The 16,664-nt window shown below is 42.1% G+C and overlaps 2 protein-coding genes across 2 annotated transcripts in view; one reads left to right on the forward strand and one right to left on the reverse strand.

The window, feature by feature from the left end:
- The window catches only part of VSIG1 (V-set and immunoglobulin domain containing 1), a 32,222-nt gene extending 25,308 nt beyond the window's left edge, over window positions 1-6,914 (forward strand). The window contains exons 5-8 of the mRNA XM_026653092.2: window positions 1,532-1,687; window positions 2,492-2,611; window positions 4,107-4,245; window positions 5,820-6,914. Coding sequence (XP_026508877.1) covers window positions 1,532-1,687; window positions 2,492-2,611; window positions 4,107-4,245; window positions 5,820-6,015 — 611 coding nt within the window. The 3' untranslated portion in view covers window positions 6,016-6,914. The remainder of the gene's footprint in view (window positions 1-1,531; window positions 1,688-2,491; window positions 2,612-4,106; window positions 4,246-5,819) is intronic.
- A 5,220-nt stretch (window positions 6,915-12,134) lies between these two features.
- On the reverse strand, window positions 12,135-16,586 carry PSMD10 (proteasome 26S subunit, non-ATPase 10). The gene is made up of 5 exons (XM_026652974.1): window positions 16,452-16,586; window positions 15,945-16,043; window positions 14,610-14,756; window positions 14,344-14,510; window positions 12,135-12,990 (listed from the first exon to the last, which is right to left on the reverse strand). The coding sequence occupies exons 1-5, from the start codon at window positions 16,563-16,565 to the stop codon at window positions 12,837-12,839; spliced, it is 681 nt and encodes a 226-aa protein (XP_026508759.1). The 5' UTR covers window positions 16,566-16,586; the 3' UTR covers window positions 12,135-12,836.
- Window positions 16,587-16,664: the final 78 nt, after the last annotated feature.

Raw genomic sequence — 16,664 nt, forward strand, 5'->3', positions numbered from 1 at the left:
AGCCTAAAGCAGCTGTGAAAATCAGGCCACTTGTTGATATAGTTTTAGGCCCCCACATCTGAAAATGCTGGTCATAGCGACTTGCCTAAGACCACACAGATAGTCATTGGTGGAGCCAGCAGTAAAATCCAGAAGTCCTGGTTCCATAAACAGTCCAAATGCTGCCTCTCTAGTAAAAAGTCTAATCAATGTAGCTCTCTGTTTTGTGTTGTGTACAGAGTACACATCAGCTGAAAGAAAGCAATAGTTCAACCCTGAACAGATAAAAAGCGAAAAAGAGTCCTGTGGCACCTTATAGACTAACAGACGTATTGGAGCATAAGCTTTCGTGGGTGCATGCATCCGACGAAGTGGGTATTCATCCACGAAAGCTTATGCTCCAATACGTCTGTTAGTCTATAAGGTGCCACAGGACTCTTCTTTGCTTTTTACAGATCCAGACTAACACGGCTACCCCTCTGATACCTGAACAGATAGTTGAACAAGTATGAAAAGCAATGAGACAAGAAAAATTTTACTTGCTAACAAGATGTTAATACTAACTCCACCTAACAACTATCCACATACTCTCTGGGTAGTTGATTAGAGTGAGAAGTCAGTGCATATGTGAAAATCGCTCCAGCTGTATCATTTGTCTATACAGATGAGACAATTAAAGGCAAATGGAGATAAATCCACTGGAAGAAACAAATTTTCAAAGCACAGATATTAAAACCATCCTAAAAAAAAACAACCCAAGCAGCAGTTACTCTGCAGCAGAATAATAAACAAGAGCATATGTGAGTTTGACTCAAAGCTTGAAAAATGGGATTGTAGTTTTCCTTAGAAAAGCAAGCATCACTGCTTGTACTTAATACAGACAAAAACTGGGCCAGATTCATCACTGGTGTAATTCCACTGCAGTGGAGTTACAGAAGAGGCCCACAACAATATGTTTAAATTGTGTTAAATGGGTGACATGACCAAGCAAATGCAGAAAATTAAAAACAACACAGGTGTAGCTCAGACTAGGATATGGCTGAGTACCAAAACAGAATGGTAGCATTTTGCACAGGGGTAAATGTCTCTACAGGTGCCAGGCAGTGAAGAATCAGGCTATAGATCTTTGCACTCATATGTAATAGACCCACTTACACCGAAAATGACAGTCCCATGAGGCAGAAAGTGATCTGACAGGGACGAAAAGTGACAGTCGTAATATAATTGAAATAACTGATAGTCTTTTCCAGCAAGAAGTAATACCTTACAGCCTTCGTAAAAGTATTTAGTATGATAAACACCATGAAAGGCAATAAGAGTTTCCCCCCGACTGTTCACTTTTCTTTGTTGCTGCTCATGTCTATATGGGAGAGATTGTGGTCAGACTACTGGGCCAGGATCTGATCTGTGATACTGGTGGAAAGCTAAAACAACATCACCAAAGTCAATAGATTATTTCCACCAGTGTAAGAAAGTAGAATTTGGTATAGCAATATTTTGGCCCATAATTTGTACCCATGATCTAACTATTTTTCCTGCTGTTATTTTACAGTCAAACCTTCACAGCCTCACTGTAGCTTACGGGGAACCCCTGAGACAGGCCACTTTGTCTCTCTCTCCTGCTATTCTGAAGAAGGGATGCCTGCGCCTACATACCAGTGGTATAAAGTATCAGAGGGGACCCACAAACCCATGACAGAACAATTCAGTGAGTAACTTCCTCAGTACTAGTGTGTAACATGCAAGACCTGGAGTGTGATGGCTTGAACCATGCATTCAATATTCTAGTCAATACAGAAAAGACTGCATTTCCCCGCTTTGTGTGCAATAATATGGATTGAATTTATTTTTACCTATCAAAAATTACTAACAGCCATTACATAAATGCATTAGCCTGGTTTTGTCAATTTTACAATAAATAATGCTGCTGGCCTCAGAGAAGATAATTACGTAAAAAAAAAAAAATTCTTATCTGATACTAATTACACCCCAGAGCATTAAAATGAAAAGAACTGCAATAATCTAATTTACTGCCTTTTTTTTTTTTTTTAATTTTTATTCACCTTTGTTTGAGTGAGATGCAAATTTATACTAAACTTATACTCAGTGGAACTCAAATTGTAGTTTTGTTTCCTAGGCCCCTGTTGTGAAAACACTTAAGCATGTGCATAACTTTACACCTGCAAGAGATCCCATTGGCTTCAATGGTATTACCCAAATGAGTAAAATTACACACATGCGTCTGTGTTTGCAGGATAGGGGACCTGGTTCTCATACACTTAATGTGATACTGCAGAGTTCTCTGTAAAATGATGTAACAATTGTTTTCAAGGAAGATAAATGGTTCTAAATAGATTTTTTAAGGAAATCCCTTTATTTAAATGCTGCAAAATTTACAATACAACCTCCCATGCCTTGTAATAATCCTTATTATTCTTATTCAGTGAATACAAGTAATTACCCATATAATATATAAACATGCATGTACATATATGTTTTCCATTTGTCACAGATACAAAAACTGGGCTTTTGATTATTGGTAATCTCACCACCTTTGAAGCTGGATACTACCGGTGCACAGCTAGTAACAGCCTTGGAAACAGCAGCTGTGAAGTTGACTTAACTGCAGCACGTGAGTTCATCATATGAATGGAATAAAATGTGCTTTACATACAGCATAATCAGAAAGACAAAAATAGTTTACATTTTTTAAAGGTAGACTGTTTTGGAATAAGAATGGGGTTGGTGGTCAGGAGGTCCTCAGTTCTCAACTCAACTGGGCCTTGTGTGGCTTTGGGAAAGTCATTTAACCTCTCTGCCTCCGTCTTCCTCCTGTAAAATGGGCATACTAATGTATACTTAGCAATATATCTCACAGGAGGATTGTGAGGCTTAATTAGTTAATGTTCCTAAACTACTTTAAATATCTAATACACTATACAAATGCTAATATAACACCACACTCTTGACTGGGTTGTCAGCAGCAGGGATTTGAATCCAGAACCTCTGGATCTAAAACCACAAGCTTCTACAGTATGAGTTAACTGACAGACCTAGCTCTGTTAGGTGGAAGGCTGTAGCAGCCTCACAAACCTCTATGTGGTCCAGCCAGTAGAGGGGGACAGAGAGCAACACTCCGGAAGCATCCTGAGTTATAGACACCTCCTGTCTAGGGAGATCCACCCATTTCAAATCTCTGCATGGATTGCCACTTTGTAATTCCCCATCCCTGGGTGGTTTGTCAGCAGTGAGAATTTAAACTTGGATCTCTGGATCTAAACACATGAGCCTCTAAATGGCTTTGAGCGACCAGATCCAGGCCTTCGGTCTACTGACTTCAAGCTCACAATCCCAATGGGGCCTAGAACACTTTACAAACACCATTGAAATGCTCCAGGCTATAGAGTGGAGTGTTGCAGCTATTTAATAGTGTAACATTAGGCTGGAAAGAAAGAAGAGTACCTTATCCCAACTGTTCTCAGCCTGTGGCCTATCAGAGCAATGTGTGATCTTTCCTGGTAGTCAGTAGAATTAAATGTTCTGAGAATGCAGCAATAGGGGTTTGGGGTGGGTCCTTGAGATAATTTCGCTCTTAAGTGGGCTGTAAAATAAAAAAATTGCCTTGCTCAAATGCCAGGGAGATGTTGGTAGGTAGACTGTAATGATGGGAATTGGAACTTGGATAGGAAAATGACATAGGATCCTTAGTGATCATAGATAGGCAGGGCCTGCATTTTATATCTCAACAAAAAATGGGAGACAGAGGCCATCCAGAATTAAAACTTTGTTTGCAAGGGTTGAAGAGCCAACAGCCCTCCATATTGTTAAACTATCTTATCTCTCCTGTAGCCAGTCATAAAAGTGGGGAATGGATTATTTAGGTTTGTTGAGCATCCCACTTCTCTCTCCGTCTGCTTGGGTAGAGAACAGCTAGCAATATAGTGCCACCTAGCAAGAAGCTGGAAGGCAAAGAATAGTGAAAGCCTGACTCCCCCTCTCCTAAAAGCATGGATTTTAGTTCTCAGCTCTTTGAACCCAGTATCTTCTTTCCATCTGGTACCCCTTCAATGGGATTCTCTCTATACTGGTGGCTTTTTAAAATTAACACTGTGCACATATTTTTCCAGATTCAGAAGGTGGTCTCATTGCTGGAGCATTAATTGGAGCAATTCTGGGAGCAGTTGTTATCTGCATTATTGTCTGGTTTTTAACCAAGAGGGAGAAGAAAAAGGAGAGAAAAGAGAAAGCAGCAAATAGTGAAATGCAGTAAGAATTTTTGTTTGCTTGATTGTAAGACAAACATTTCCTGACCAACCCCCTCAAATAGAGATGGTCGAGATGGATCCAAAAGCAAAACTTCTCTACCGCAAAGGTTTCTTTGGGACTAAGTCAAATATGGTGCAATAACATTTACAAAGTAAGACTATTTATTTTTGTCTCACTTTGAAACTGTTATTTATAGCTTCTTGCAGTGTTGGTGTAGCTGTGCTGGTCCCAGGATGTCAGAGAGACAAGGTGGGTGAGGTATTATTCTATTCTTTTTCTTCTCCCTCTTGGTTAAAAACCCGACAATAATGCAGCTAATACCTCACCCACCTTGTCTCTCTCATTATAGCTTCAACAGGAGAGATTGAGGGAGTCCCACATCAAAATAGCCCACAGCTCAGTGGCTAGATCACTCTCCTGAGAGGTGTGGGAGACCCTATTCAAATCCTTTTCCACTCTGAGGCAGAGGTGGGTATTGAACCTGGGTTTCCCATATCCGAAGTGAAAGCTCTAATCACTGGCCAAAAGTTATAAGGTGGGTGGCATCACCACCCCCTCCAACTGAATTCTGAATGGGAACTGATCCAGTAGGTGGCCTCTGAGCATGCCTACCAGATCACACCCTGCAGGCAAGAGAGGTGCTCCTCCGCCTATCTTCCTCCCATTCATGGATCGGGCTGAGGCTCATGCAGGTGACAGGCATCTGGACTCCTAGAGTGAGGCAGCAGCATGCATGTCCAGAAGCAGAGACTTAAGGTGCCCAGGGGAACTTTTACCATGAAAATTAAGGTGCCCAGTAGGTTTACCCTTTTTGTACCCTGTATTTTCTCCGTGAACGTACTCATACAGAGCAATCAAGTCACCTTGCAATCTTCTTTTGAATAATATAAACACATTGAGCACCTCAAATTGCTCACTGTAGGTCATTTTCACAGCCCTCAAATCACCTTTGTGGCTCTTTTCTGTACCCTCTCCAATTTTTCAATATCCTTTTTTAACTGCGGACCCCAGAACAAGACACAGTATTCTAGTACTGGTCTCACTATTGCCATATACAGAAGTAAAATCATCTCCCTTATTCCTACACAACATTCCTGTTTATATGTCCAAGGAAATGAGTCCATTTCACCACGGCATTGTACTAGGAGCTCATGTTCAGTTGTTTGTCCACTATAACCCCTAAATCTTATTCAGTGTCACTGCTTTTCAGAATACAGTTCCCCATTCCATAGGCCTGGCCTGCCTGCTTTTTTCCTGGATGTATGACCTTGCATTTAGCTGTATTAAAATGCATGTTTGAATGGGCCCAGCTTACCAAACGATTCAGATCCCTGTGTCTGACTGCCCTCGCCTCATCATTATTTACTACTCTGCCAATCTCTGTGTCATCAGAAAATTGTATCATAATACTTTTAAATACAATGGGGAGCTCTAGGTGCTAGTGTGTAATATAAATAATCATACTATCGCCATTACGTCAGGGTTTTCTAAGATGTTCCTTTTGGGAGGCTCTATTATGGGGAGGATTTCAAGTTGTTATTAATTAGTCTAACCGTCATCTTGTCTTCCTGCAGACCAATGACTCAGAAACAACAGGCAAATGTGGAATATGCTAATATACCCACCCAAGAAAATGAGTCTGTTGCCACTGCTACACCAAGCAGAGAAGCTAATGCAGCCAATGAATACTCTACTGCTGCAGAAACTGCTGCCTCTGGAATGCCTGAAAATGATGAGATGCAAGGAGTGGAGACACAAACAAGAGCCTAAAATTCTGTTGCAATTTCCTTATCCGCTATGGACCCCATCCTCAGAAATATTGGTACTGAATTAACGCAGGAAGAAGTGTGGTTATAACCCACACACGTGCATTTGTGGTATTAATCACAAGGTGGGAGTTTGAAGGTCATGCCTTCAACCATCCAAGAAGTATGTATATCATGGCCTCATTTTTCAATTTTGTTATTGCACTTATTAACTATCTAGCTATGACTGTGTACCAAATATGAATGACAGCATAGCTAATATCTCCATTTATCCAACCCATTTGAGAATATTAATTATTAAATGGGTTTGGAAAGACAGACAACATTGGAGCTTTCTTATTGGCTGCTGGTGAAGCTATGTGATGGCTTGTAAACACCGGAGTCCCTTTTCTGAAAGAAAACGGTCATTGCCAGCCAATCTGAAGTGTTGCATGTGCTGAGAATGGCACAGGACGACTGTCTTAGCAAATACATTACAGTATCTAAGGACCTGATCCCACACCTTGGAAATCAATGGGAGTTTGGCCACTGACTTCAACAGGTGCAGGAGCAGACTCTTAGAGCATGTGTTCATATCTGCCTCTAGTAGCCATCCCCAGCAACAGTAACAGCCTGCCTCTCACTCGCAGTAATGCAGTTACACCTTTAACTAAAGAAGTACTGTGGTAGGAATGTTGCTGAAGTTCCTGGGTTCAATTATCACTGATGATCAGAGTCTGTCTGAATGGCTCATTAACCAAAACAAGAGGATATCAACATTTGAGGCAAACTCAGAAATTCAGACTGATGAGGTGCTAATTATGATCTGTACTATAAAAGAGGGTTCAGTTTTGGCCAACTAACATTATTTATAAAATTCCATATCTACCACTTTGCTGTACTCTAGTGAGTTCTCTTTATACATACAGACACTTAAATTCAATATTCCAGCGTACAACGTACTCAGCCACATTTTTCAGTTTTGTTGCTTAAGTTGAAAATTGACTGGACTAGATGATAGGGGTCAAATCCTGAACTTGCTGAAGTCAATGGCAAAATCTCCAGTGAAGTCAACAGTGCCAGGATTTCACTCTAGCAGGTACCCAAGCCCAAATATCTAAAATGTCTGGGCCAAATCTGAAGTCATTACTCAGAGCTGTCTCTGCAGGCAAAACTCCCATTAATTTTAATGGATATTTTGCCTGAGCAAAGACTGCAGGTTTGGGTCCTTAAATTCGATGATCATTATGAGGTTACCTGAAATTTTCAGTAATCTTATTGAAGTTGCCTTGTGAGTAGGACAAAAACTACAGTACTAAACAAACTCACTCACTAGGAAAAAAAAGTAATGAGGCAGTACAATCTGTTCATTGATTATATGTCATTCCTCACCACAGGTGGAAAAAAATGTTTGCGAACAAAATATTTCAAGTGAATTACCAGACAGAGGGAGCCCTCTACCTAGCTAACAATAGTATAAACTTTATTAGTAAAAATGTTTCCACTGTAATAGGCAAACCCTATGTAGCATTTTGCTCCTCCTATCATGCAAAATACAAGTGATTTTATCAGTGACCCGGTTTGTAGCTACGTTTTTTTGTTTTGTTTTTAAATGATTTTCTCATGTCCTGAGGTTTGATATGGACATTTTAAAAAACTACCTACTGCCCTTTGGTACTATAAAATAGCATGGTCTTCGTTTTTATATGCATATTGTGTAATCGTACAGATTAACATCTCTTCTTGGTTTTCTTCACCTGATTCCTTTGCTTTTTTTCCTTAACATAATTTAGTAAGCTAAGTTACAAGGCGAAGAGGTTACTATGATTCCTGCAATAATACAGGTTATTTGAATATTCATGGAACTACTACTAGTCATACATTTGCTGAACATGAATGGGATCTGCAGCCTATGTAAAACTAATTGCAAATAAAGTGCGCGACAGCAGTTCTCAGCAAATATAAAAAGCTAACTTCCTAACACCAAATTTTCTAATGCACCTCATTAAAATGCTAGACTGACTCTGGGGGAGGGCAAGCGGGGGAGGTTTTTCAGACAAAGTAAGTTTACTTGGGTGTATTTTTACTAAGGGAGGTTGATATGTTTCTTACCATTTTGGGATGCACCAAGATATGATTGCAACTGAGCTGGCTTCAAACATATGGGTTATTATGATGTAGGATTATAACTGTGTTTTTGCTTTCCAGTGAACATCTTGGCAAATTAAAAAAAAAAAAAAAATCAATCATGTTTGTACAGCACAGAAACCCAGGAAGAGCTGCATGAGTGGTGGAGGCTATTTTTCAGAACTTTGCTCTGATACAGTAGACTTTTTTCTTGTGTCAACCAACTATCCTGTCCCAGGAGACGGGGGAATGTTATTAGGTGCCATGGAGTCACAGGGTCTGGTCTATGCCCCAGCCTGTAACCAGTCTCCAGGGAGTGACCCCTTTAATGGGCCAGGCCCCAAGGACCTACACAGTTCCAAACGGGCAGGTCCATGGCCTCCGTGACTCAGCACCAGCAACCCGTCTCTCTCCTTGGCTCCCTGCAGCGAATCCAACCAAGTCACGAGTCCTGTGGGAGGCTTGTGCTGGCCCCTTCAGGACAGAATGCTCACAGCAAGACAGGCAGCCTTTTCAAACAAGGTAACAGTTTATCATCACCTGGCACGCAGAATCTAAAAGTCCTTAGGTTAGCACACAGAGGCAGCAGTTAAGCAATAGTCTATCCTAGTCAAACCAGCCCTGATGAGCCCTCTCTGGTCCGTTTTTTGTCTCCTGTGGTCTGGCCACTTGAGTCCCTCCAAAAGCCCCCTTCTTCCAGTCCCTCTGTTGATTTGGGCCGGGTCAAGCCTTTTTTTTTTTTTTAAGTGACTATTCATTCCCTGCTCCCCCCCGCCCCGCCCAACAACTCCTGCATTGTTCCAGAGCAGGGTTACCCTGCTCAGTACACCTTCTGAGTAGCAATGCAATGTAATGTACAGAGGGAAACTGAGGCATGCCTAGGATTCATAAAATTATTACAGAAAATTCCCACTTCGTCACACTAGGGAAACTCCATATAAAAAGGCACACAATGTCTCTGAGCCATTATCTCCTGGCGAAAGCAGGATTCATCGGCTGACAGACAGGAGTGTAGCAATGTCTTTGACCTGAATAGATCCCAAGTAGCGATACAGAATTCCATCCCCACCACTTTACAGCTCAGGATTGCAGTAGTACTCGCCTCTCCCCTAGTACCATGGCTGATGCACAAGTCATGCATCACTTGGCTCTCTACTTTCACCCTTGTCCCCACGCAGGGGCTGCGAGGGCATGGAACGTGAGTTGTTGCAATGAGCAGCACTAAGCACCTGTTGGAAATACTGCTGAATTGCCAGGGACAAAGCAATATAAAGCTACTGTCTCTGTTCCCTTCTGTCCTACTGTATCCCATCTCCCCATAGGAGCTGCCGTTTTGATGACACGCTGGCTTCACTCCTCTCTCCACAACAGTTTTAGGGGCATTAGAGTAGAATTTCACTCCTTGCAACAAGGAACTCATACTTATAGATGCTTAACAGACTTAGTTATTTACATAAACCCCAAACCAAAGATTACTTTACTGATCTGAAAGCTCAAATCTTGGACATTTTAATACTTAACTCTATCATCACCAAAACCTATACAATGATTTAGAATACGTAATCATTCTGATTTAGTTTGATTCTATATTTCTCTCCATCATAACCCTTTGCAGTAATATTATACAGCTCTGACAACACAGGGGTTAGGACACAAGAACGAAGGTTATAGTCCTTACTTCTGGAAGTTCCTGGAATTTAGTATTTAAGAGATGCAGGTTGAAAAGCATCTTAGCCAAAATCATTGGTTTCTCAATCAATTTTGAATGTCAACAGCTTATTATTAAAGAGCAAGTTTTGCTTGGACCCTGCCACTCTCTCCTGAGAAAACTGCATTTTATTTTCTAGTGTGGAGATCACTTTGTATGAAGTGTTCAGATACAATTTTCTGGTTTGCTGTACAATTGTTGGTAGGAAACTGCATCACTTTAGTCCCTTATACAGAAGCAGTCATATTGTGGAAGCTTTATTATCTGGTTTTGTAACTTTTCCTTGTAACTGAAGGATAGCCTGATTCTATTTACATGCAGTCACTCTCCCCCACATCTCAGCTCTGGCAATATTTCAGCTTACTGATTTGCTCTTTTATATGACTTATGTGCATAAGTGATTTAGCTAATGATACAGATTCTTTTGTTATATATAAAAGTTTAATAAAGTTTGCCATTACAAAACTTTATTATATTGTTAATTACAGAATTTTGTTAAATAAGCACTCTAACCCCGCCCAAACAAACAAAAAAACCACCAAAAACTGTGTGGGGGGGGGGGTGTCTAAGAAGTCTCACTGTCACCTGTTAAACAGTTCTTTGCTGCTAAGTCCTGTGTTCTCAATTCTATACTTCCCTGACACTGAGGTGCTTTTGCCATCAGTGAATTATATGTTAATCATATGATTCCTAAAGCAGTGCAGGGGCAATGTCAACTCTGTTCAGGAATGACAACAAACTGAATGTAATGGTCACGTAAAAAGCTTTTCTATTACCTATTCAGTGTTCATCAGCACACTGTAAGACATGGGACAGTGCCAAGGAGAGGAGGAGGTAGCCATCCAATGCTTGGTTAGCAGACAAGCCACAGGACTGCATCACTTCACTGGTTTACTCCTCTGACAAACAATGGTCCGGAGGGGAGGGGACAGCATGGAATTCATTCACAATAAAAAGTACTATCTATTCATAGCCTATGAATATAACTTTATGCAACTCAGACTCTCCAAGAAAGGAGAATGTGAGGAGGATACGCTACTCTCCCACTACTCTGAAAGTTCACATTTAGGAATATGATTTTACTGGAAATTGTCTTACCATGAAAGCTTCTTTTCATCTGAGTCAAAGCTAGCTCACAGCTAAGTCTGAGGCCCCTCTGCCCCCCAAACAAGAGAGACAAGGAATGAATGGAATGGTGACAGTTTGACCTCTGAGAAGTGTTCCTATTCCAGAAGAGTTCAGCTCCAAGTTATGAATGTGCACTGCTGTGGTCCTCCTAGGAAGAGGAGGACTTTACAGAAGAACTGGTTTCCAGAAAGACCAGTTTTATTTCGTAAGTGTTCATGGGACTAGAAGGAGCTTCTGCTGGAAGGCGCTTTACAGCCATGTAATCACAGCAGGGAAAATTCAAAGAAAGCTAAGTAAAGTGATAACTCTCACTACAGGGATGCAACCTCAGGGCAATGCTTGGAACTTTTGTTACAATTATCACCTATGAGACTGTTTTTTGTACTAATAGTACATGCCCATGAACACCACGTCTTTCAGTCATACAACGATTTTATCTTCCTATAACTAAGGAAGCAGAAGTTGCTGCTAGTAAATAAAGGGTGCCCTGGACTATTGATATTAAAGAGGTAAACAGCACATTAAAGTCAGAGATAATATTACACAGTGGGATGCACCAAACCACCAACATTGACAGCTAGAGAAGGAAATTCAATGAGATTCAAGCTAGTACATCTGAGGAAAAAATCCAGAACACAGATATTCAATGGGCAAAACACCTCTTAAAAGCTGGGATATTAAATAAAGGCACAAGATGATAGCAGACAGTAAAATTAGATGGGAGCTTGCAATGAGACATAATGGGCCAGCAGAAAGCAATGTAATTAGATGACCGTGTCTCTGCGGGGGCACTAGCAAGTCTGCATGTACCTTACTAGACACAGTTTGAGCATCTCATTACCAGGAAGCGTTTGACAAACTGAAGGGAACATCACAGACTAGAGGGCCAGACAGACCAGGCAATAAGGACGTATTGAGAGTGAAGTATTCATAGCTATGCCAAAAGGGGGTTAGACAAATGAAAGGGGTGGCAAATAGAATTAACCTCTAGAAGTAGTTGAACAGTAGTTTAGATAACAAGGAGGGAGAGGAATAGTTTAGAGAGGTCTGAAGTGAAATAAGAATTGGATTAAACTGAAAAAAACAAATATGTAATATGAATACCAAGAAGAAGAAAAAAGGAAAAAATGCCAGTTCCTTTACAAGATGCAGAACTGATTGGAAATTTTCCAATGGAATGGTTTTTTTGAGGACTGTGTTTTCTGACGCCCCAGCTCCACAGCAGCCTGCCAGGCAAACTGACTTTGAATTTTGGCTTCTGGAGCTCCCAAAATAAGCTTCCTGGGATCCCCATCAGGTGGGCTGCTGAGAAGCTAGCAGCCTATATGTCCTGGGATCCCCAGCTCCTCGGTAACTCATCTGGGTAGGCAGCCGGGGATTCCAAGAAGCATATTTCGTTTTGGAAACACCTAAAATATTCTTGTTATGGAAGTTTTTCACAGAACTTCAATTCCATTTTCTGGCCAGCTGTAACAAAAAGTAACAGACTGTGGAACGGGCTTCCAAAGCAAACCTAATTTTAAATGGCTCAAGCAACAGGACTGAACACAATATACTATAAAGAAACAATCCCACACTAGGCCCTGTAAAATAGAAAATAGAACCTAACAGGTTTCTTCCAATTCCAATTTATAAGAGTAACAATAATTTTACATGAAACAAAACTGCAGGATACTAAAAATACTTTAAAAGTGCTGACTGGTTTAATTAACAGGCAATTAGAAGAAGTGCATTTGGTGGTAAAATTGAAGGGTACTGATATATACCACTACATACATTATATATGCACATTATAACAACATTTAAGCTATCAAAATATTAAGATAATAGTCTTAAATGGGTGCATCAGGAATGGAATTCAAGTCATAACTCAACCAACACTGCTAGTCTTCCACCAATCTTTTAAGTACAGTTCCCAGGCCAACTTTTGACACTTTCAGTGGGGTCTTTTCTTCTTTATTCTCAATGTAAATACTTGCACCATGGGACACCAACAGCTTTGCCTCATCCACTCTCTCTTCAGCACAGGCTAAATGGCTGTAACAAGAACAAGAAACCCATGATCACTGCCAACTCTACCAAGTTTAGAGTGCCAGTCACTGAGGAGTTTATATATAGCCACAATTGAAGTGTCATGGATGTTTCACAGGGGTAGGAGGTAAGAGGTAAAGGAATATGGGGAAAGAGCACACATAATTCCAACCCTGAACATAGACTTCAAAGCCTGTTCCCAGTCATTCCACTGCCATTAGACAGTTTTAGTATTTCCCAAGGCTGCTGTCTTTTCATGTCTCTTCATTTCAACACTAGATTGTAGCCCCGCTGAGGTAGCCAGCTTTGGGAAGTCAAATAAGCTCCAGTACGCAACACACACACACACACACACACACACACGACTGCGTTTGGTCAAAAAATCCCTCATGAAAAATGGAAAAAATCCACATTAGCAACTATACCACTTTTATCTGTCATTGGTCAATTGGCATAAGATTTTTAAAAATATAATCTGACGTTATTGCACAACAATAGCAAACAGAATGCAATTATTCCTTAAACACTAGAAGTGAAATCCTCACCCCCATTTTAGTCAAATAGGAGTTTTGCCATTAACTTAAATTTTACCATAAGAGTTTACGTATGGATAGTGCCCTAGATACATGCATTTCAAATACTGGACCAACTGCATTTAACTTCTGCTTGTTTGCTTAATAGTAGGGCTGTCAATTAATCACAGTTAACTCACGCAATTAACTCAAAAAAATTAATCATGATTAATTGCAGTTTTAGATTTAGACTTCAGATTCTTAAACCTTGGGGCAAGTGCTGCCCTGCAAGCTCTGGGGTCTAGGATTGGGGCCCGGGCTGCCCCTGCCCTGCCACCCAGCCCCTGCAGCTCAGTGGTTTGAGCATTGGCCTGCTAAACCCAGGGTTGTGAGTTCAATCCTTGAGGGGGCCACTTAGGGATCTGGGGCAAAATCAGTACTTGGTCCTGCTAGTGAAGGCAGGGGGCTGGACTTGATGACCTTTCAGGGTCCCTTCCAGTTCTGAGATAGGTATATCTCCATATATTATAGTCCAGGTCATACATTGTGGGCCACATAATAAGTTGAGAACCACTGGTCTACCCTCTAGGGGCAGTAGAGTTGAATTATTAAGTGATTGGTTACTGTAACTAAGTTTTATGCTTCACCTGGAAACATAGAAAAGTCTGTAGTATGTATTTGAAGGAAAAAAATGTTAAAACATGGTGACTGGAAATGAGTGAAACATCTTGTTACACTTCTCTGAAGTTTTCTGAAGGAACTGAGAGTTTGAATATACTCGCATGTAAGTAATGGAGTTTTCAGTTGAGAGAGATTAAAAAAAGAACAGAAATGTAACGTCACTTACAGAGGTGTGTTCCCTTCAGAGTCCTGTATATTCACAGACGCTTTGTACTGCAGCAGGATCTGTATCATTTTTAGGTTTCCTTTGGCTGCTGCTCTGTGTAATGGAGTGGATTCATAGTGGTCTGTTGCATCAGGATCAGCTCCTTTCTCTAACAGCATAACTGCAATCTAAGCATGCAGGGAAATGGGGAAAAAAAATTCACCTAAATGACCACTTTAATGACAATACAAAAAAAGAGCAAGACCTGATAACATATGAAACCATACCTCTTGTCTATTTCTGGAGGCTGCATAATGCAGAGGTGTGCAGCCATTTTGATTAACATCATTCACTTGAGCATCTTTTCCAATCAGAGCTTTCACAATTTCATCATGGCCTGCTGAAGCTGCAATATGGAGAGGAGTCCAGCTAGCCTAGAGAGGCAGGAAAAAAATAGTTTAAACCCTACAATTGCAAGGAAAAAGCCCACTGTAGAGTAAGGTACTAGTCCGAGTAAGAGTGGCAGAAAGAAACTTTTTGAAGGCCTGCAAGGTTATTTTAGGTAGACAGTAGAACACTGAAGAGAACTTGACAACTTCCCCTTATTTAAAAAGATTATTGTTCTTGCAGTACTGTTCGTAATAGACATTATTACTCCGATTTGTCCACCAACTAAAAGGAAAACGGCATTCCCCTCAGCAACATAGGCTACCTTGAGCACATCAAGCCTATCCTCTGCTCTCTACAATGGCTTCCTGTAGAATATTGAGTCAAAGTTCAAGATCTCAGTCCTTACCTTCAAGGTGCTCAAAGGCCTGGGCCCAGTATATCTAAAAGATCCCCTAAAACTCCAGGATAAAGACAATGGTAGACAATTCTGCTCCTCAGGCACTTTCTACCATAAGGATAATGCTCTCCTATGCAGCAGACAGAGCTTCTTTGGGGGCTGGTCCGAGACCGTGAAGTGAACTCTCACAAGAACTTAGGACCATCACAAACACCAGCACCATCTGTTGGAGAAGTTACACTTCTTCAGCCTACCTTGTCCAACACATACATAGCACCATGTACGTTCTACTAAGAACTCTGAAAAACCACACGCTACACTACGTAAACAGGTCTCTTTCCATAAAGCAGATGAGAGAGGCAGACCAAACCATTTGTGACAGATGTTATTCATGTCAGTTAATACACTATTGGAAGGCACTCAGATATTACAGTGATGAGGGCATCATACAAACCTATGCAGAATAGAATAAGATTTTAGTTACATAACAAGTAGTCCAGTATTTGTAGTAATCTATAATCACTATCCATGGAAATGAGTTTGCTGCCAAATCCATAGGGGGCCAGTCTCCTCGTGGAACCTTCCGCAATCACCACGTGGCTCATTTTTAAAATCGATGCAAGACTCAGGGCTAAGCACTGAGAGCATGTATTTTACCAAACCCAATCGATATGATACCAGCTGTAACAAAGGCATGAGCCTTGGGATCTGGCCAGTTCTACTCACTTCCTTCTTGATTCCTAAAAAAAAAAAAATCAGCCCATCGAGCCCAAAACTGCACAGAACACGCTCCTGAGAGCGCAGAAGGAGGTTTCTAGGAATGTACACAACTTACGTCGTCCTTGTCATCGACAGGCACGCCCAGGCCTAGCAAGAAATGCACGATGTCCGTGTGTCCCGCTGAGCACGCCCAGTGCAGCGCGGTTCGGTGATCCTGCAAACAGGAACACACGCGGCATGGGTCAGCTGGGCTCCTAGCACAGGGCCCCGCGGGGAGATGGCAGGGCAGGCAGCGGGGAAGATACGCGGGAGAGAGCAGGGCCTCAGGTCTCCAGCTGAGACAGACTGACAGGACCCCAAGACTGCCCCCCCCCCCCCGGATACCCCAAGCAGCCCAGCTCCTCCCACCCCCTACAGCCCAGCTCCCCAGCTCTAACCCCACTGCGAGCCCCACTGGCCCCGCTCCCTCACCCTCCTTACAGCACTCTGGCCCTGCTCCCCTCCCCCCAGCCCAGGCCTCCCAAGCCCTGGCCCCCGCCTCCCTACACTACACCACCCCGTGACCGGCCCAGCTGAGAGCCCCTGCGGCCCCCCGAGCCTCCGACACCTCGCTCCGCCTGACCTGGTCGCTGCGGGTGGCCAGGCTGCGGTCCTCCCTCAGCCGGGCCTGCAGCAACTCCAGCTGCCCCGTGTAGGCCAGGTTACAGACCTCCAAACTGGACACGGGGCCGTCCATGCCGCCGCCTCGCAGACTCTCTGCCCGCCCCCTCAGGAAAGGGCGCGGAGCACAACAACCCCTCCCCCCCCCGGCAGCCAATCAGAGAAGCAGCCAGCC

Source organism: Terrapene carolina, unplaced genomic scaffold (assembly GCF_002925995.2).
Source record: "Terrapene carolina triunguis isolate 2854851 unplaced genomic scaffold, T_m_triunguis-2.0 Scaffold131, whole genome shotgun sequence".
Classification (NCBI taxonomy): domain Eukaryota; kingdom Metazoa; phylum Chordata; order Testudines; family Emydidae; genus Terrapene; species Terrapene triunguis.